The following is a 20759-nucleotide window of genomic DNA, read 5'->3' as shown; positions in this document are numbered from 1 at the left end:
CGTCTTGGTCCAAAACTCATCCATGATTTTTTTTAGAATTTTTAAGTAACGTTTACATGAGTAAATCTGAACTTTTAGTTTTGTATGGGAAAATGGAATATTTTGTACTGAAAAATCAACATCGTTTTCGTTTCTTCTGTGGAATTTCAATTTGTCTGACAAGAAATCAGGCGGAGGCGTTGTAGTAGCAATAAGCTCTGCTTTCGATTCTGAGCTCATTGAAATAACTAAGCACAAAGAATTTGAACAGGTGTGGGCAAAAGTTCAAATCTTCAAGGAAACTCATATTTTTGGATCGATCTGCTTTCCTCCAGAATATGCCAGTAAAGATTATTTCCAAAAGTTTATATTGAGCATAACAGAATTATTCAAAAGCTTCCAACCCGAATTCAAAATTCACCTGTATGGCGATTTTAATCAATCGAATCTACAATTTTTACCCGATGAAGATAATAAAGCAATCCTTTTACCGATTTTTGGAGATAATGAAACATTACAATTCCTTTTCGACAATCTTGCTACCTTATGTCTTAATCAAATAAATCATGTGAAAAATGCCTGCAATCGCTATCTCGATTTACTGTTTTCAAACTTGACTGATGACTTTTGTATTTTGGAAGCTACTAATCCAATTTGGAAAAATGAGATCTTTCATACAGCTATCGAATTTTCAATTATATGTTCTGACAACAAAAGAATACCAGAATACGAATATGAGGAGACCCTTGACTTTTTCCATGCAAATTACACGATGATTAAAACTAAATTACAATCAGTTAATTGGCAATCATCATTTCAAAGCGAAAACCAAACTGTCAATCAGGTAGCTATTTTTTATAACATTCTTGGTAATATCTTGAGTAAATATGTCCCAATAAAAATAAAGCGACGAACGAATAATAACATAAATCCGCCATGGTTTTCAAAAGAGCTAAAGCATCTTAGAAATAAAAAGCAGAAAGCGCATAAAAACTGGAAAAAGACACCATCGCTAGCTAATAGTTTAGAATATCAAGAAGCATGCAACCAACTAGCCATATGCATTAATACCTCCTTCGAAGAATATAATAGGAAAACAGGGAAAACATTAAATCTAACCCAAGAAGCTTCTTCAAGTATGTAAGTTCCAAATTGAAAAGTAATAATTTTTCATCTCGTATGCACTTGGACAGCGCTAACGGTAATAATTCCCATGGAATATGTAATTTGTTTGCCAATTTCTTCCAAAGCGTTTACACCAGTTTTTCGGAAGCCGATCGCGACACTGCGTTTTTCGATTATTTTTCCGACCCAGCATCATTGACTGTGGTAGATTCAATCAATCCGGTGTTTTTCCTCAAGTATGGAAAGAATCTTTTCTTGTACCTATTTTCAAGTCGGGGAAAAAGTCTGACATTAAAAATTACCGCGGTATAGCAATCTTATCGTGCATACCGAAACTTTTTGAAGCAATAGTGAATCAAAAAATATAATATCAAATAAAAACACGCATAACTGAAAAGCAACATGGATTTGTTAAAGGACGATCTACAGCGACTAATTTACTTGAATTCGTTTCTTATAATATCCACTCTATGGATCGAGGAAATTCCGTTTGATAGAATCGACATCCCTTTGTTAATTTTTAAACTACATAAAAACAGATTCAGTACACAACTGCTGAAAGGAATTGAGTCGTATTTGACAAACCGTACACAAATTGTTAGATTCAATGGTTCACTTTCAAAAAGCATCTCCGTTACATCTGGTGTGCCTCAAGGCTCCCATCTCGGTCCCTTATTATTTATCTTATACGTCAATGACATTACTTATTTACCAGCTAAACGTGCTTATATACGCAGACGATATGAAGCTTTATATGATAGTCAACAACGAAGAAGATTTCAGGGTGTTTCAAAATGAAATAAATATTTTTTACAAATGGTGCAGTAAAAGTCTTCTTGAACTAAACGTGAAAAAATGTTCACATATTGTATTTACAAGGAAAAAATATCCGTCATATGAAATTGTTACATTAGGAAATGAGCCTGTGGAGAGAATCAATAAGATAAGAGATCTAGGTATTATATTGGACTCAAAACTTACCTTTGTAGATCACTATAACTCAGTAATTCAAAAATCAAATAGTATGCTTGGCTTTATAAAACGTTTTAGATATAATTTTCAAGACCCATATACATTAAAATCATTGTACACAGCTTATGTCCGATCCATACTTGAATACTGCAGCGTTGTGTGGTCCCCCTTTCAAATTTCTCATAAAAACCGTTTAGAATCCATTCAGAAATAATTTGTTCTATTTGCTTTACGAAATCTAGGATGGTCTCAGAGCCAATTACCAAGCTACGAATCACGCTGTTTACTAATAAATATTGAACCAATAAGTGTTAGAAGAGAATTTGCTGCAATCTCCTTTGTAAACGACATAATTAATCAGCGTGTTCAATCTACTTATCTACTAAATCAGTTAAACTTTTATTGTCCGAGTCGCCAGTTGAGAACCAGAAATCTGTTTATTTTAACCTCTGCTCGAACTGATTATGGTAAAAATAGTCCAATCAATTGTCTAATGCAGAATTGTAATAAAAACTACCAGAACATAGATTTTACTATGTCTAAACAGCAGCTAAAAAGTGCTTTTTACGGCGACAGGCACTTAAGAACCTAATATTGTAGTATTTAAAGTAATATTAAGATTGTACTACTAGTTTTAAGAATATATATGTAGCCTACGATGTTTGGTGAAATAAATAAATAAATAAATAAACGAGCTAGCTGACAGTTTTTGTGCAAATTTATAAAATTACTTAGGGAAATTTTCCGCTAAATAACTTTGTCGAAGACCGTAACTTCGTATATTATTAGGCAAAAAAGTTTTTAGCTGTTTAGGGGCCGTTCACATACCACGTGGACAACTAAGGGGGGGGGGGGGGTTAGAAATGTTCACGCTTGTCCACGGAGAGGGGGGTAGGGGTTTTGGTCATGTCCACGTGGACATACTTACTTTCAAAATATTTTCTAAAGGTGAATACTTAAAATGGCCAAGCTTTCCAGTTTAATATTAAACAATGGATCGATGGATGAAGCTATTTTACAGAGAGATGTCGCCACCAGAGTGTAGAGCTGTCAAACCTCATGTCAATGAAAACGACCTGCTTAACATTTCATATGGGCGAAACCAGTTGGCTCTAATCGAGAAAAACGTATTTGAGATTTCCGAACATTTTAGGAATACCTATTAAAAAATCAAGCACTATTTCTTTAAAAACTTATGCTAATTATTCGACTATTGTTCGTTGAACATTAAAAATCGTGCATTTTTTTAATAAGTTTTTGATACATATTTGAAAATTTTGCTCAATCTTGTTTTTTATTTCAGTTGTATCTGGAGGATTTCCTAATATGATCGGTCGCTTTTTATCGATTTTGCAAATGCATACTTCATTTGTTCCTACTCGAAAAACTAATAAAATGCCATTTTACCGTGAGGTGATGTAGAGTAGAAAAAGATAGCTCATCTTATGTGTTTATGTTATAAATTATTCATTTGGAATAACAGAATCTTAGTGCTTATAATCTAATTAACTAGCCCTTTATGACCATAATGACTAAAATTTTCATTTCAAGATTCTTATGTTTTGTCAACTATATACATAATTCCAATACGACCAACCCAAAAATCAGACTTTTTATTGTACCGCCATCTGTTAGCAGCAATCAGTTTGTTTGAAAATGCGACAGATGGCATTGCTTTTTCCCTCTATCGGTAGAATAATTCAGAAGGCCCTTAAATTAATCCATTAGAAGCTACTTGAAAGCAGGTGATGTATATGACAATTAGAAATTTAAAATAAAAAAATCCTAATTTCAAGAAATTCTTATTAGGTTTTTTTCAAAATCAGCAATTTCAATGACAAAAAGGCTTAAAGTCGTGTTTTCTAACTGTCAAATTATGAGTATTTAGAGAAAAAAAATATTTCAAATCTGTCCACGTGGACATTCGAGTAGGGGAGTAGGGGTTTGCCAAATGTCCACGCTTGTCCACGGAGGGGGAGGAGGGGGTCAAAAATCTCATTTTTCTGTCCACGTGGTATCTGAATGGCCCCTTAACAGAGGTATGTCTTTTCGCATTGATAAACAATAAATTCAATTGACATCCCTGCAGGGCGCCCAGCAAGGTATTGCATGACTACTTTTCTTGCAATACTTCGCGACGCTCCAGCAGTGATGTCAATTGAATTTGTTGTTTAACAATGCGAAAAGACATACCCCTATAAAACTGCTAATTACTTTTTTGCCTAATAAGATACGAGGTTAAAGTCTTCGACAAAGTTGTTCAGCGAAAAATTTCCCTTAAGAATTTTATAAATTGGCACAAAAGCCATCAGCTGGCTCGGCTCCACAGAAGAAACAAAAACGATGTTGATTTTTCAGTACAAAACATTCAATTTTCCCATACAAACCTAAAAGTTTAAATTTACTCATGTAAACGTTACTTAAAAATTCTACAAAAAATCATGGATGAGTTTTGGACCAAGACGAAGCTTTTTAGACTCCAGGGTTTGAGAAATTCAAAAATGACCCCAAATCGACTCAGTCTATTACTTCAAGGCAATTATTGTAACCCATTTCCTACTCTGGATTTCCTACTATGGATTGGTCAAATTTTGTTGTGTGGAGAGCCACGCTCGATTCATTGATCCCTTTGTTTTTAACGGCATTCCTATGCTCTTTGGGCCGAACTTTAAATTTACGGCAAGTTTGGCTGATGTAGATCACCGGACAACTCTTACATGGAATTTCGTAAATTTAGGATCTCTCCTCCACTGGAATCTTCTCTTTGAGAGAAACAAGTCAATCCTTCCAGGTATTTCCACTTTTAATGCAGTTTTCAATGCATGTGTCAGAAGAATCTTTTTTATATAAAGGGTGATACGGTCAAAATTTGTTCAATATCAACTTGACGTATTTCTTTCAATTTTGCATTTAAAAAACCTGAACACCCCTCATTTTGAAGGTGTGTGTAGAATGTTGCTCCTATTTTGATTTTGGAATTCACTCTTCAGTTGTCAAAATGCCGTCCAAGGAAGAAGAGCAGCGTATCAAGATTTTGCTCGCGCATCGCGAAAATCCGAGCCACTCGCACGCAAAGCTGGCAAAATCACTAAAAGTTGCCAAATCAACAGGTACAAATGTAATTAAAGTGTTTGGGGAACGTTTGTCGACAGCTAGGAAGTCTGGATCGGGGGGAAATCGAAAACCGGAAGCCACTGAGACGACAAAGAAAGTTGCCGGTAGTTTCAAGCGAAACCCTAACCTCTCTCTCCGAGATGCCGCAAATAAGCTGGGTGTATCGTCTACAACCGTGCATCGAGCCAAAAACCGAGCCGGACTATCGACTTACAAGAAGGTAGTGACTCCAAATCGCGATGATAAACAAAATACGACGACTGAAGCGCGATCCCGGAGGCTGTACACGACGATGCTGACGAAGTTTGACTGCGTGGTAATGGACGACGAAACCTACGTCTGGTTTGGCAAGCAGCATTTTCATAGCTTCCGGGACTGTCAACCAGGAAATTTACATGAAAGAGTGTTTGAATAAACGTCTGCTGCCTTTCCTGAAGAAACACGGTTGTTTCGTACTGTTTTGGCCGGATTTGGCATCTTGCCATTGCGGTAAAAAGGCCATGGAGTGGTACGCCGCCAACAACGTGCAGAGAGTTCCCAAGGACAAGAACCCTCCCAACACGCCAGAGCTCCGCCCAATTGAGAAATACTGGGCTATTGTCAAGCGGAACCTAAAGAAGACCAAAAAAAAACTGCTAAGGACGAGCAGCAGTTCAAGGCAAACTGGCTTTCTGCGGCGAAGAAGGTGGACAAGGTGGCTGTACAAAATCTGATGGCAGGGGTTAAGCGTAAGGGCCAGGCAATTCGGATTTGGAAAAGCGGAAGCCTAACTGAATATTTTTCCTGAATTTTATACTAATTAAACTTGAAAAAGAAACGATTTCACCGATTTACACGCGTTTTCCCTTGACCAAATTTTGACCGTATCACCCTTTAATGCAATTGGAAAGCAAGGTCTCATCACTTTGTGGAATTCTTTGGTGTATAAAGCAATTTGTGCCACGTCATGTCTTACTACTGTCTTACTTCTATTCCAAATTATTAAATCATTCTTTGGGGAAGAGCATCGGTATCCCTGCTAACACGCTTACAAACACTGCAAAACCGTTGCCTGAAAACAATATTTAATCTTCCATTACTGTTTCCAACTTTCCAGCTTAATTCTGAAAGATCCCACAATATTTTGCCCCTCACAGAAATGTGTGACTTACAAACCATCTATTTGTGTTTGATAATCTTCATTCTTCAACCAATAGAAATATGAGCTTTACCATGGGAATCCGAATCCATAATACCCGACAATCAAGTCATCTTCAGCGTAGAAGATCATCGGCTACTCTAGGTCAACGAAGAATTTCCTTCATTGGGCCTACCAAACATAATAGTTTACCCAATCGAATCAAAATCATCAACAGTCGATCCACCTTTAAAACAAATTTGATACTATATCTCAATTCATGTTCGTTAACCACCAACCATCGTATCCGTCATAGTATTTTTAGTTTTTTTGTTTACCTTTAAATATTTAATTTTAGTTCAGTTTTTTTTTTAAATTTGAGTTTCAAGACAGCCTTAGTTCAAATTTTTTTCTTCATATCTTTTAACCTAAATTTAGTTTAGTAAATTCTTGTCGTATTCTGTGGATCTCTTAAAAAGATATATTTCCACTGAGATTCAAACGTTAACGTAAATGTAATTATTTTTTCTCGTCCATTTCTTCGCATATAGCTTAAAAAATGGTTCCCAGCATGAGTAGAGTCTTGTTCGCGGTTTGTTATTTGTATGCTGTCGACATGCTGGGAACAGTAGCGTCCATTACCAGGGGACTCAATTGAGTTTTTTGGTGGGGGGGAATGTGGCGGGCATTTTAAAGGTAATGAAAAATTGGAAAGCTTTTGGGGACAGACAGTTATGAGATATATAAGAAAGCTCTTGGATTTTATCGACTTTTTTTCGGCGAGTTTTCATATATAAAAAAAAAACAAAATTTACCTGTTGTCCAGACGTTTCGAGCTACAACGGCATTCGCTCCTCCTCAGTGAACACTAAAATTATGTTTTCCTTTAAACATTCAATCTTAACCCTTCGTTTTATAAAGTAACAAATTTGCAAAAAATTATGTATGCAAAAATGGAAAAATCGTATTTTATATTAATTATTTTTTGTTGACATCATTTTCAACTGTTTAAAATGATTTTTTAGGAAAAATAAAAAGTCATGAAACGAAGGGTTATTTTTAATTTTTTAGTTAGAACATATAATTGTTTGGCCATCGTCTAAGCGACTTTGATTTTGGACAGTTTGTTTTGTTTTTCGTTTCAACTTGTTTGTCAGTGTCTGTGTTAAGTTAGCAATGACAGGGTCGTGAGCAGTCTTAAAATTCAATGAATCCCGGCAGAAATATTATGAAAAGAAGACTATCGTTTGCTAACCGACTCAGATGGTACACTGGATATGATATCGGACTGACAAGCCGAGAAGAGTGAGTTCGATTCACACTATATTTTTTGGGATTAATTAACCAATAGGTTGAAAATCTCGTAAAATGGTTTTCTTGTTTCGTTTGGATGTAGTGGTCATGCATCATTTTGCTCGGGAGCTCGAGTCTTTATGAGATTAGCCTAAAAGGCATTGGATTTTGCAACTTCTTCTATGGGTGTACTAAAAACGTTCGATTTTAAGTTTCTACAATCTGGATTATATCTTATTTTGATAGATATTCTTGAACTACATCTTTTCATGAAACACGGACATCGAAGTCGACCGTCCAAACCAGTCTGTTTTGGGTTTCGCCCAACGGATTCTGGAAATTGAAATTTTATTTCTGATACCAAAAATGGAGTTCCATTATGCGTGTTTCATTCCACTACAAATTCTCGAAACATTCGTATCTTGATGATTAATATTGATGTAAGGTTATTTTCTGCTTAATATCAAACTATGCTTTTCAAGCGAGTTACAATTTTGTTATAAGAATATTAAAAACTGATGTAATTTAGCTCTGGTCGTATTGATTTTTTAAAATATAATTTGAGATATTTTAGGACTACGAGTTCTTAATTACATAAGTATAACTCATTTTGATAGAAAAAAATGTTTAACAAAATATATCATCGGAAACTCAAACCTGCCATTTTATTTGATCGGAGACATCCCAAAGAAGTGTTGATTGAACCGTTTTACCCTGAAAATAAAAATAAAAATATCATTACTTTGTTAAATTGAATACGTGCAAAAAAAATTTTAAAACGGAAAACATTCCAATATGTGATTTGAAAGTTTCATGAAGATTGATTAAATAATATTTTAATAAATAGACTTTTTTAAAAGGTTATTTTTCACACTTAGTTTCATATCTTTCATATGCAAATTTTTGTCATTTCTCTTTTTTTGTCATGTTTGTGTCATTTAGTCATTTTTTTGCAATTTTCATAATTTTTGTCATTTTTATCAATTTAATCATTTTTGTGACTTTTGTCATTTTTGTTATTTATGTTATTTGCGTTATTTTTGTAATTTTTTTGTCATTTTAGTCTTTTGTGTTGTTTTAGTCACTTTTGTCATTTTTGTCATGTTTGTCATTATTGTCAATTTTGTCATTTTTGTCATATTTGTCATTTTTGTCATTTTGGTCATTTTTGTAATTTTTGTCATTTTTGTCATTTTTGTCATATTTGTCATTTTTGTCATTTTGGTCATTTTTGTAATTTTTGTAATTTTTGTAATTTTTGTAATTTTTGTAATTTTTGTAATTTTTGTAATTTTTGTTATTTTTGTAATTTTTGTAATTTTTGTAATTTTTGTAATTTTTGTAATTTTTGTAATTTTTGTAATTTTTGTAATTTTTGTAATTTTTGTAATTTTTGTAATTTTTGTAATTTTTGTAATTTTCGTAATTTTTGTTATTTTTGTAATTTTTGTAATTTTTGTAATTTTTGTAATTTTTGTAATTTTTTAATTTTTGTAATTTTTGTAATTTTTTAATTTTTGTAATTTTTGTAATTTTTTAATTTTTGTAATTTTTGTAATTTTTGTCATTTCGTCATTTTTTTTATTTTTTTTCATTTTCGTCATTTTTGTCATTTTTGTCATTTTTGTCATTTTTATCATTTTTGTCATTTTTGTCATTTTTGTCATTTTTGTCATTTATGTCATTTTTGTCATTTTTGCATTTTTGTCATTTTTGTCATTGTTGTCATTTTTGTCATTTTTGTCATTTTTGTCATTTTTGTCATTTTTGTCATTTTTGTCATTTTTGTCATTTTTGTCATTTTTGTCATTTTTGTCATTTTTGTCATTTTTGTCATTTTTGTCATTTTTGTCATTTTTGTCATTTTTGACATTTTTATCATTTTTGTCATTTTTGTTATTTTTGTCATTTTTGTCATTTTTGTCATTTTTGTCATTTTTGTCATTTTTGTCATTTTTGTCATTTTTGTCATTTTTTTCATTTTTGTCATTTTTGTCATTTTTGTCATTTTTGCATTTTTGCATTTTTGGCGTTTTTGTCATTTTTGTCATTTTTGTCACTTTTGTCATTTTTGTCATTTTTGCATTTTTGGCGTTTTTGTCATTTTTGTCATTTTTGTCACTTTTGTCATTTTTGTCATTTTTGACATTTTTGTCATTTTTGTCATTTTTGTCATTTTTGTCATTTTTGTCATTTTTGTCATTTCTGTCATTTTTGTCATTTTTGTCATTTTTGTCATTTTTGTCATTTTTGTCATTTTTGTCATTTTTGTCATTTTTGTCATTTTTGTCATTTTTGTAATTTTTGTCATTTTTGTCATTTTTGTCATTTTTGTCATTTTTGTCATTTTTGTCAGTTTTTAATTTTTTTGAATTTTTCATTATTTTTGTCAGTTATGTCATTCTTTGTTATTTTTGTTCTTTTTTTTTAAATTTTCATCATTTTTGTCAGTTTTTTTTTGTTTTTTTTTCATATGAAATATGAATTTATTTGTCTTTCATTTTGTCTTGTTCATCGTTTAAAATTAATAAAAGTAACATGTGCTTAACAGCTCAGCTAGGTGTAGAGATTCTATTATTGCATGTTCCCTTAGCTTAATAATTCTGATTTATTTTTTAATAATAAACCGATGCAATGAAAATCTAATTTCAATGAATGGAACTCAATGCAGTTTTCTCTGACTATAGCTAGAAGACTAGAAACTCACTGAATACAGATAAAATTCTTACATTACGTTCCAGATAGAGTTGATTTTTTTTGTATTAAACAGTACAGTACCGAAAAAAAATTTACAATGTTAAAAAATATTACAAAAAGTATATAGTATGAAAAATTAAGTTTGAAGTATGAAGTTTGAAGTATGAAGCATGAATTATGAATCCTTTCAGAAATACTGAAAAAACCACCCTTCCATCAAAAGTAGAACAAATTTCTTACAACCGTTCAACCTTAATGCATCAATACCGGAAATAAACCGATAGTTTTCGTCTAGTGAAGGTCTTTCTAACCATTCCTCGGTGCAGGCCATCCCTTTTTCCAGTCATCCCGTAAGGTTCGGAGTTTGTTCTACCCGGTTGGCTCCTAGTAGATATTTTCTGTACTAAAAATTTCAACTCGTCGTCGTCGTACTCTATTTTCCGCTGTGAATTTTCACACAATTGTTCTCCGAAGATAAACTGCACACCATACGTTCTCGCTTCAACCTTTCTAGGGTAGAGGAAAATATATGAGGATAGGACGAAAATTCGAATCCCACTGAAATCTACAACATGTCTTTACGATCCAAACTAGACGGGGCCACTTGAGCCATTGGTGGCAATGCCGGAGGGAATCGCTTTTTTCGATTTCTTTTTGATGTAGTTTGGCATCGGTTTGGAGAAAACGATGTTCCGATTATGGGTTTTTTCCCTTTTGAAGGACATTTTTGGACTCCCTGAAGCTACCATTGCATTGTCAATGACGATGAACCCATTGATCTCTGCCGTACGGTGTGGATAGTCATATGTTTTACAATGAGAACCAAATCGAATAAAATAGTTCGTTGCACATTGCTGACAGGTTTTTTATCTGAATCGAAATAGAAAACAAACTTTTACCCCAACTGGGACCGGAGCGAGTCTCGCAAACGAACCGATTACTGTCAGAAAGTTAAAAGCCGTCCGATTTTCGTTCGGATTTTGTCCGTTTTTCCAGGACCAATTCTTCGCTGATAAAACCATTGTTGAAATGACAGAAACAAAAATCTTTGTCTGGTTTCACTGGTTGAACGAGACCGTGTTTTGGTATATTAACACACCCGAAGCGGTACTCGCCCTGGAGACCAACTTCAGCGTCTGAAATTCAGACGGATTTCTGGCAGACTACTCGATCTGAATTAATCAAAGCAATCATATTGTTTTCAGTTGTCACTGGTCAAAAATTGGTTTACTAGTTTGATACAACACTAGACTGAGTCGATTTGAGGTCATTTTTGAATTTCCCAAACCCTGGGGTCTTAAAAGCTTTGTTTTGGTCCAAAACTCATCCATGATTTTTTGCAGAATTTTTAAGTAACGTTTACATGAGTAAATTTGAACTTTTAGGTTTGTATGGGAAAATTGAATATTTTGTACTGAAAAATCAACATCGTTTTTGTTTCTTCTGTGGAACCAAGCCAGCTAATGGTTTTTGTGCCAATTTATAAAATTCTTTTAGGAAATTTTCCGCTTAACAACTTTGTCGAAGACCGTAACTTCGTATCTTATTAGGCAAAAAAGTTATTAGCAGTTTAATAGGGGTATGTCTTTTCGCATTGATAAACATCAAATTCAATTGACATCACTGCTGGAGCCTCGCGAAGTTTTGCATGAAAAGTAGTCATGCAATATCTCGTTAGGCGCCATGCAGTGATGTCAATTGAATTTGATGTTTATCAATGCGAAAAGACATACCCCTATTAAACTGCTAATAACTTTTTTGCCTAATAAGATACGAAGTTACGGTCTTCGACAAAGTTGTTAAGCGGAAAATTTCCTAAAAGAATTTTATAAATTGGCACAAAAACCATTAGCTGGCTCGGTTCCACAGAAGAAACAAAAACGATGTTGATTTTTCAGTACAAAATATTCAATTTTCCCATACAAACCTAAAAGTTCAAATTTACTCATGTAAACGTTACTTAAAAATTCTGCAAAAAATCATGGATGAGTTTTGGACCACGACGAAGCTTTTTAGGCCCCAGGGTTTGAGGAATTCAAAAATGACCCCAAATCGACTCAGTCTAATACAACACTACGAAAGCAATTGAATTTCAAAACCTTTTAAGGTGAGTTTAATCGATAATAATTATTTTAAACTGTGCTAAAACCAAAATATTTTTTTTCAGGTTATTTTCCAAAAACTATTTTCATGGGAGGGTCTCTTCCAGCTGAAATGCTGTTTTATCCAGAGTGGCCTTCTCCGACACCTCCCGGAGACCGATCGCCTCGAATAATTTTAGTCGGATCTCTAGTTAGAAAACTGCGCTTGCGTCGGTGAATTGATGAGGTAGACGTTCAGACGACATTCACTAACTTTTCAACAATGGACTGGAGGATTTTTTGATGAAAATTGTGGGAACCGAGAAATAACACCCGTTTCTTTTAGAAGTATAATTTAATCTTTATTTTACAAGTCAGACACCGGCTTACTGTGATAATGTCTAAACCATGAACACCACATCTCTCCTTTTGTTTGAAACAATTACAATATAAAGTTATCATATCTCTTTGGCTTTTTCCTAATTCGACTTCGCTTTTCTTTTGGTTCTTCAAATCCTTTGAATTCTTCGTCTGAACTAGCTGTTGCTCCATCTTGCAAACCCTCTCTCGTATCAACACCAGAAGTAGTATTTACTGGATCTTCTATTGGTTCTTCCGGATTGTGGTTAATAGATTCGGGTTGATCATTTTCAGGATCTGTCGAAATCCTATGCTGCGAGAGTGGTGGTCCTATGTAGGTAGAACTCATTCCATCTTCAAAACCATTTGCTTCATCGAATTCTCCTTCTTTTTTATCTTGATTATTTCCCGAGTCTAAATCATAAAATAAAAGAAAAATATTCAAGAAATGCTTTGAACAATGCAGTTTAAATTTAACAATTAAAGAAAACCATTTAACTTTTACCTGTCGATTGATCTTTTACCATACCAACACCGGCAGGAATTTTCTTGAGATGTTTTACGTTTCTTTCATAAGTTTTCCCATCTGAAGCTTCAATAACTACTCTAGAACCATTTCGACTTTTGACTATGTATTTCGTTTTGTCAAAAGTAGTCGTTAATTTGTTGGGATGAATTAAATTTTCTACAAGAACAGTATCGCCAACTTCAATATGAGAAACTTTAGCATGACGTTTGTAATCTTCTAACACCTTTCCTTTGTATTTCTGGACTCAATCTTTATCACGATAATCCGTAGAAATAGGCACAGCTGTAGTGATATCATCGAGAGTAGGAATCTTCGACCTAATAGTTTTTCCGTACATTAGTTTAGTGGGAGTTTTCCCCGTGATTGAATGTGGAGTAGTGTAATACATGATAAGATAATCGTTCAAGTCACGCTTCCAATCTCTTCCTAAACTGTGACTTATCTGAAGGCGTTTTAGTAGTGAACGATTTTGTCTCTCTACTAGACCATTTTTTTGTGGCCAATATGGCGTCGTATGATTCAACAAAGTTCCTTTGGACACACAATATTCTTCGAACAATTGGCTGATAAATTGACGACCATTATTTAATGTTATTGTTCTCGGGTAGCCGAAGCGAGTAAAAATTTTGTCCAATCTGTCTATGGTATCGCGTGAAGTAATTCTTGTTAAAATTTCCACCTCCTTGTATCTGCTGTAATAATCAATGACCACTAAGAGATATTCACCTGTCGTGAATGGTCCCATAAAATCAATGGCTATATCTATCCATGGCATCGTAGGAAGTTGACGTCGACTCATTGGTTCTGGTCTACCTGGAAGTCCAATCAGTTGACACCCTTCACAACGTGAAACACATAGTTTTGCATCACGATCCATCGATGGCCACCATGCTCGATCTCTCAATCTTCTCTTCATAACTGACTCCCCTGGATGTCCTTAATGAGCCAACTGAAGCATTCTTTCTCGAAGAACCGTAGGAATAACTAGTTTATTTCCTCTTACCAAAATATCTCCCACCAAGCCTAATTCATGTGAAAATGGTTGAAATGGTTTTGCAATTATATTATTCCAATTTCCGCTCCTTAAACATTCTTTCACTGTTGATAGTTCTTGATCATCTTTAGATGCATTTTCAATTTCATCAACATCGATTGCAACCGATTCTCTTATTGCCAACGCTATAAAATGATTATCTTTCTCAAAATCTTCACTTTCTTCGTATGGAACCAATCGTGACATAGAATCTGCAATATTTCCACTTCCTTTGCGGTATTTGACAGAATACTTGAAGGACTGCAAACGTAGAACCCATCTTTCTATTATAGCACAAGGTGAAGAATTAGTAGAAAAAATCACTTCCAATGGTTTATGATCAGTTTCTAGTTCAAAAGTTCTTCCAATTAAATATGCAGAAAATTTTTCTATTGACCCCACTAAAGCCAAAGCTTCCTTTTCAGTTTGACAATATCGCTTCTCCGTTACTGTTAAACTTTTGCTTGCAAACGCTATTATTCTAGGATTAGAATCGACATTCTCTTTAAATTGAACGAGCACCGCACCTAGGGCAACAGGGGATGCATCTGCTTGCCGAACTCTGGTTCTTAAAGTATTATCGAAAAATGATAAAGTTTTAACATCCGTAATTTTATCCTTCAGAATCTCAAAGCATTTTCGATGATCTTCATCCCAACTGAACTTCTTTCCTCTACAAATAAGTTCTCTAAGTGGCGCTGTTAAAGTTGCCAAATCCGGAATAAATCTCCCAATATAGTTTACCAAACCCAAAAAACTTCGTACTTCTTCTGAAGTTTTGGGTTCTCTGAATTTCTTCAACGCGTCAAGTTTACTTTCGGTTGGCCGAATTCCTTGACTTGATATTTGATGTCCAAGAAATTAAATTTCAGTTACCCTCAAAATACATTTCTTTTGATTCAATAAGATATTTCGTTTATTGATAACCTCCATAACTCTGTTAAAAGCAACATCGTGTTCTTCTTCAGTTTCTCAAAAAATAATGATATCATCTATATAATTTAAGCAATTTTCACATTTAGTTAAAATTTGTTCCATAATAGTTTGGAAGATTTCAGGTGCACACGAAATTCCAAACATAAGACGTTTGTACCGAAACATTCCTTTATGACAAATAAATGTCGTAATATAACGAGAACTTTCTTCCAATTCAATCTAAGTTGTAACATTAAAAAAAAAAATTTGTGATTGAAAATTTATTCAAATGTACATAAAATAATATTTTTCATACCTGGTGGAAGGCATCTTTAATATCTAGACGACTAAAATATAAAATCAACGCACAATCTAAAATCTCCGTTGTCCTTCACAATTGTTACTAACGGTGAAACCCAGATTGCCCCACCGGTAACTGGTTCGATAATGTCGTTTGCCAGTAACTGATCCAAACGATCTTCTAACGCGGCAAAAGTGCTATCGGTGGACGTCTTACTTTTTGAACAATTGGAGTCACATCCTTGTTGATTGGAATCCTCACTAGAATGTTTTTCATTTTTGGAAAAGGTCTTAATTCGATTGGGATGATGTTATTTGTTGATGATAATTCCGGAATTCCTACATATAGAACACCTAATTGAATTGCCGTTTCTTTCCCAAGCAAGGACTGAGATCCACCTTCAACAACATAAAAGGTAGCAGTTACTTCATTTCTAAAATTGACGTTTTCCACAAGAATCTTGGGTTCAAAAACGTTAAGGATTGTTAATGGCTTCGCGTCTCGCCCGTAACCTCGCAAAACAGTAAAAGGAACATGTTTTGGTGACCAAATTACTGCATGGTTTTTCTTCAAATATTGCCATGTTTTATCATCGATAATGTTTTTCGAACTTCCAGAATCTATTAAGATTTGGATCAATAGACCACCTATTTTTACCCAAAGAAGTTCATCACCATTTCCTGTAAAAAAAAAACTATACAAGAAATAGTAATAAAATCAAAAAATATTATTATTGGAATTATTGGAATTATTGGAATTATTTCCATAGTGGTCATTCATACCACATCGGAAACAGGAGCCGCTTCTAAAACCTTTCATGTTCTTGTTCATTCCACGAATAAAATGTATGTCCTCTTGAAGATTAGTTGGAGTATTTTCAGAAAAAGATTTGGCCTGCATTTTGATCGATTCAAATGCAGTTACTAGTTTAGTAACTTTAGTAAGATCTAAAATTTCCTCTTGTAGGAGTTTTTCTTTAAGTTCTGGAGGGGCAAACATCAGAACTTTATCTATAATCTCATTTCTCTACTTTCATCCAGAGTACTTCCAAAATTGCAATTTTTGGCTTGATCTGAGCAGCGAATTAAAAATTTCGATAAATATTCAGAACTTCCATCTGGATTTCTAGTTGGAACGATTTCGCAAAATTCATGCCTTTCAAAAGCATCGTGTTGTTTAGGTGAAAAATATTTGTCAAATATATTTAATGCTGTTTTAAAATAATCTTCTTTAGACGAGCTGCTTTCAGCATTGTTACTTTCTAAAGAATAATATAAATCTTGAAGTTCAATACCGCCTTTTGCTTAGAGAATATTTCTTAATTTCGTTGAATCCTTTTCTCCACTAGCAGCAACGATCACTTCAAAATTTCTACGCCAGCGTAACCATTCTTTTTTTACTTTTGTATCAGAAAGATGATTAAATTTAAATGGTGAAATATTCCAACTTTCCATTCTTGAATTGAATCGAATACAAAAAGAAAATCGTTAAAGTTTCCATAATAAACTCTACTTGGTTCTACTTGGTGACTCATAAATTTATATATTAAAAACATTACCTTGGATACGGGTTGTTGGTGAAAAATAATATACGTTAGCAACCGGTGGTTGGATATGTCCTCCACTAAAGTTGGATTGTTTGACCAGGTTTCTCTTTGCGAATCACAGATCACGTTGTGAACTCCAGCGACTCCGGTTTCTGCGTTATGCAGCGGCTTGTGCCTCGGTTTCTGCGAATTGCAGCGGCTGGTGCCTAGTTTCTGCGAAAAGCAGCGGCTTACGCCTTTCTTTTCTGTGTATAGCAGCGGCTGTTGCCTGATAAAAAACATCGAAATTCGAACTAAGTTCTCTTTTTTTTTTAATAAATTGAATTGGTTCCTACCTTTAAAGAACTCCTTCCAGAATTTTACCTTCGTCGCCAGATGTGGGAACCGAGAAATAACACCCGTTTCTTTTAGAAGTATAATTTATAATCAAGTTATAAATAGACAAGGTAGGCTATTTACACGAGTAAACAACTCGTTTCAATGTAAACAAGTGACGTCATTACTATCTTCGAATAGCGAGCCAGGCAAAAAGTTTCGCGCGTAAGATAATGCTGCATACACCGAGGATCACTAGATGGATAGTAATGACGACATTATCGGGAAGATATCACCTTATTATATTGTACACCGTGATTTATAATAATCTTTATTTTACAAGTCAGACACCGGCTTACTGTGATAATGTCTAAACCATGAACACCACAAAAATCATAACTTAACCAACTCAGATTCTTCTAGGCAACAGATGAACGGTTCCGTCAAAAGGGTCCACTTGAGAAGACAGAAAAGGGCAAAAGCTGATGGAAAAAAGTAACTTTCATGATAACAAATGACGAGCAAGGTATAGGGTAATTCATACCATGAAAATTCATGTTGCAAGATTATTTCTTGCCACCGGAATGATATTCAAAATTTAAAGTCCTTCAAAATTCATTCCATGTAACGATATTGGAAATGATCATCGCCACGTTTTCCAAATGGAAGCTCACAATGCTGTTCATATCTTCCACTAATTGTTGCTCCATGGATGATGATGGTTCCGGCTGTTTTGGTGGGTTGATTTGACTTACTGGTGCCGGGTGCAAGTGTTTTGTACTCCAAACTCCCCACCGAATCGGTCCCCTCCAGCGGAGTTCAAAATTTCCGGCTCCGACTGTGTGTCGTGGGATCATTTTTCCCTGTTCCCAGGGTTCGGAAGTGTTTGTGCCGAGTCACAAACGGGAAGTAAAAAAAAAATGAAAAAGGCGGAAGAAAGGGTGTGAAACATGTCCGAGCACAGCGATGGAGCGAAAAAAAATTGAAAGCAGCAGCAAACGAACAAAACCGATTAAGGAAAACTTTTCCGTTTGTCCTTAACGAGTGTTTGTACCGAACTTGTAGCTGCTGCTGCTGCTGCTGCCAACATTTAAATTGATGTTTGGGAGTTACGACAAAATGACCTTCCTTAATTTTTGTTCGTTCTGTGATTGTTATGGTTGGCAATTGGAGTCGAAATTTATTGGGAAAATATGCTACCATAAAATGACATTTTACTAGTATCTGCTTCATTCGGGGAGCGAATTTTATAAAAATTTGGTCTGTTTTCCTTTCAATGGTTGTAAAACCTTCCAAAATTGGCGAGCATAGAGAAATTATTTATGTCTTATGTCTCATGTCTCATGTCAAGCCTTATTTTAAGTTACCAACAGTTCCATAAAACAGCCCCTTAAAAGCTTACTCAGCTCTGCTCGAGGGCTGTATAGCATTCTATTTAGCTGAAAATATAAATTCTTATCCACACTTTCAAGTTCTTTAATCAAAGCTGGGTAGAAGGTTATTCAGCCTTTTCTAAAACTTCAATAAAACAAAAAAAAAACTTTCACTTATTTTTATTAACTTTGGGATATACAACTAACACAACTCTAAATGAATTTCATACTAACTTGAAAAAATTTACTGGAAGATTTGAACCTGGTTCTTCTTGGTAAGAACTTATCACACTACCTCTGTATCGTGACCAATGCTCACCTATTCAAAGTAGGCTGAATATGATAATTGTAAACATTTGCATTCTTCAAATGAAGCTTCAACTATTTCCAAACCAGACCCATCCGATTCGAAATCAAACGTAAGCCGTTGTAAGTTTGGTTTTGAATTTTTGATATGTGTCCTTACTTTTTCTTTGAAATTCTAGTTTAAAAAAGTATAATTTCAAGCATTAGGTCAGTGGTTCTTTTTGAAAAAGAGCGACAATGAAGTGCTGCTGAGTATATTTCAACAGAAGTAAATGGAATACTAAATTGAGCTTTTGAAGAAGGAGATAGAATGGTACCTACAGTTCGATAGGAGTTCTTTAGAAAATATGATAGTTATAATTGATTTTGAATCTCAGAACGCACAAACATATTCTATGATACTTCTACGGGTCTATTCATGTTCTTTCAGAAGCACAAATAAAGCACTTACGAAAATGTTTTTTTCACTTCTCACGTGCACCTTTTATTAAGCCAAATGTCAATTTGTAACCACCTTAGTAACTACACTAAGGTTTTTAAACGCGGGTTGATTTTGCTCAGTTTTTCTAACACGGCTTCTTTTAACACAGTTTTTTTTTGCCATGGATACGATTCTTCTACACGGCTCTCGCGAATCAACACGTTTTTGAGCGAAAATATTCCGAGTCTTTTGCTTTATTGACGGAATTCATACCACGTAAAAAACCTTAGTGTATGTGACTATTGATTACTTGGGATGTCTTATGTCCCATGTCTCATGGGACATGATGTCTTACGTCTGTTGTCTGATGTCTGATGTCTCAAGCCACGAGATAAAGTAGAAGAGATGTCTGACGGCTGATATCTGATGCCGATTTCATTCCTCGACTTTTATTACTGATTACTCTCATCTCACAACTCGTTTGATTATTTTTTTAAAAGAAACTAAAGGGTTATCTCAACATGTTGTTAAGGTATGCTATTCGATTTCAAACTTTCCACTCGACTTGCATTTTACATTAATATGTTCAGGATGTCTTCTCAACTCGCCTTTCAATTTGAAGCTGTCTTCTAAACTCACTTGAAGTTCCTATCAATATGTTCAGGCTGTCCTCTCAACTCGCCTTCCAATTTCAAGCTGTCCTCTCAACCCGCTTGAAATTGTGAACATGATCAAGATGTCCTTACGACTTACTCTAAATTTCATTTTTGTTTCATGTTGTCTCCTCAAAGAAATTTCAATTTAACTAAATTCATCAATTCTAGTGCCGGAATTATTTCATGACCGCTCATTTGCAAAATTATAATATGTGCCACGTTTTCTTTTTTTCACTTCAATCTAGATCAGTTCCGAGGACCATCCAACAGCGTTGCTTTTAGCTTCAACTTCTTTTCACATAACGAGTATTCGAATTACTCATTTTTCCACAGTTGTTTTTCGATGGGTATTTATAAACTGTTTAAGGGGGGGTAGGGTCTAACGGGTACAAAAAAACACCATTTTCACGATTTTTTTCTAGAGCTATCGTTCAAACAAATGTATTCAATTTTTTTGCATTATACAAAGCATTGTTAAAAGAACATTTAGTAATTTTTTCGTAAAAAAATATTGAAAAATGAGCCGGTGACGAAGCACTTTCGAGGATGCCTTTTAGAAAACAGGATTTGCGGTGGCCACTGTTTCTCAGCACAGAATCATCTGAAATCAAAAAATCCGAGCAAAA

At 34.3% G+C, this 20759-nt stretch overlaps 2 protein-coding genes across 2 annotated transcripts in view; both read right to left on the bottom strand.

Annotated features, from left to right (window-relative positions):
* Positions 1 to 20759, bottom strand: part of LOC129739410 (uncharacterized) — a 363355-nt gene that overhangs the window by 172847 nt on the left and 169749 nt on the right. The gene's annotated exons all lie outside the window — the stretch shown is intronic.
* Positions 12760 to 13420, bottom strand: LOC129740477 (uncharacterized). Its single transcript, XM_055732198.1, has 2 exons — positions 13244 to 13420; positions 12760 to 13152 (listed from the first exon to the last, which is right to left on the bottom strand). The coding sequence occupies exons 1-2, from the start codon at positions 13263 to 13265 to the stop codon at positions 12821 to 12823; spliced, it is 354 nt and encodes a 117-aa protein (XP_055588173.1). The 5' UTR covers positions 13266 to 13420; the 3' UTR covers positions 12760 to 12820.

Source organism: Uranotaenia lowii, chromosome 1 (genome assembly GCF_029784155.1).
Source record: "Uranotaenia lowii strain MFRU-FL chromosome 1, ASM2978415v1, whole genome shotgun sequence".
In the NCBI taxonomy this organism is placed as follows: Eukaryota; Metazoa; Arthropoda; class Insecta; order Diptera; family Culicidae; genus Uranotaenia; species Uranotaenia lowii.
Note: the sequence above shows the minus strand (reverse complement) of the source record. Positions and strands in the feature narration are given on the sequence as shown.

Coding starts and splice junctions, on each gene's coding strand:
- LOC129740477 (XM_055732198.1), bottom strand. CDS start 13,265: ATGGTAAAAGATCAATCGACAG. Junction 13,153..13,243: donor GGTAAAAGATCAATCGACAG/GTAAAAGTTAAA, acceptor TTTATGATTTAG/ACTCGGGAAATAATCAAGAT.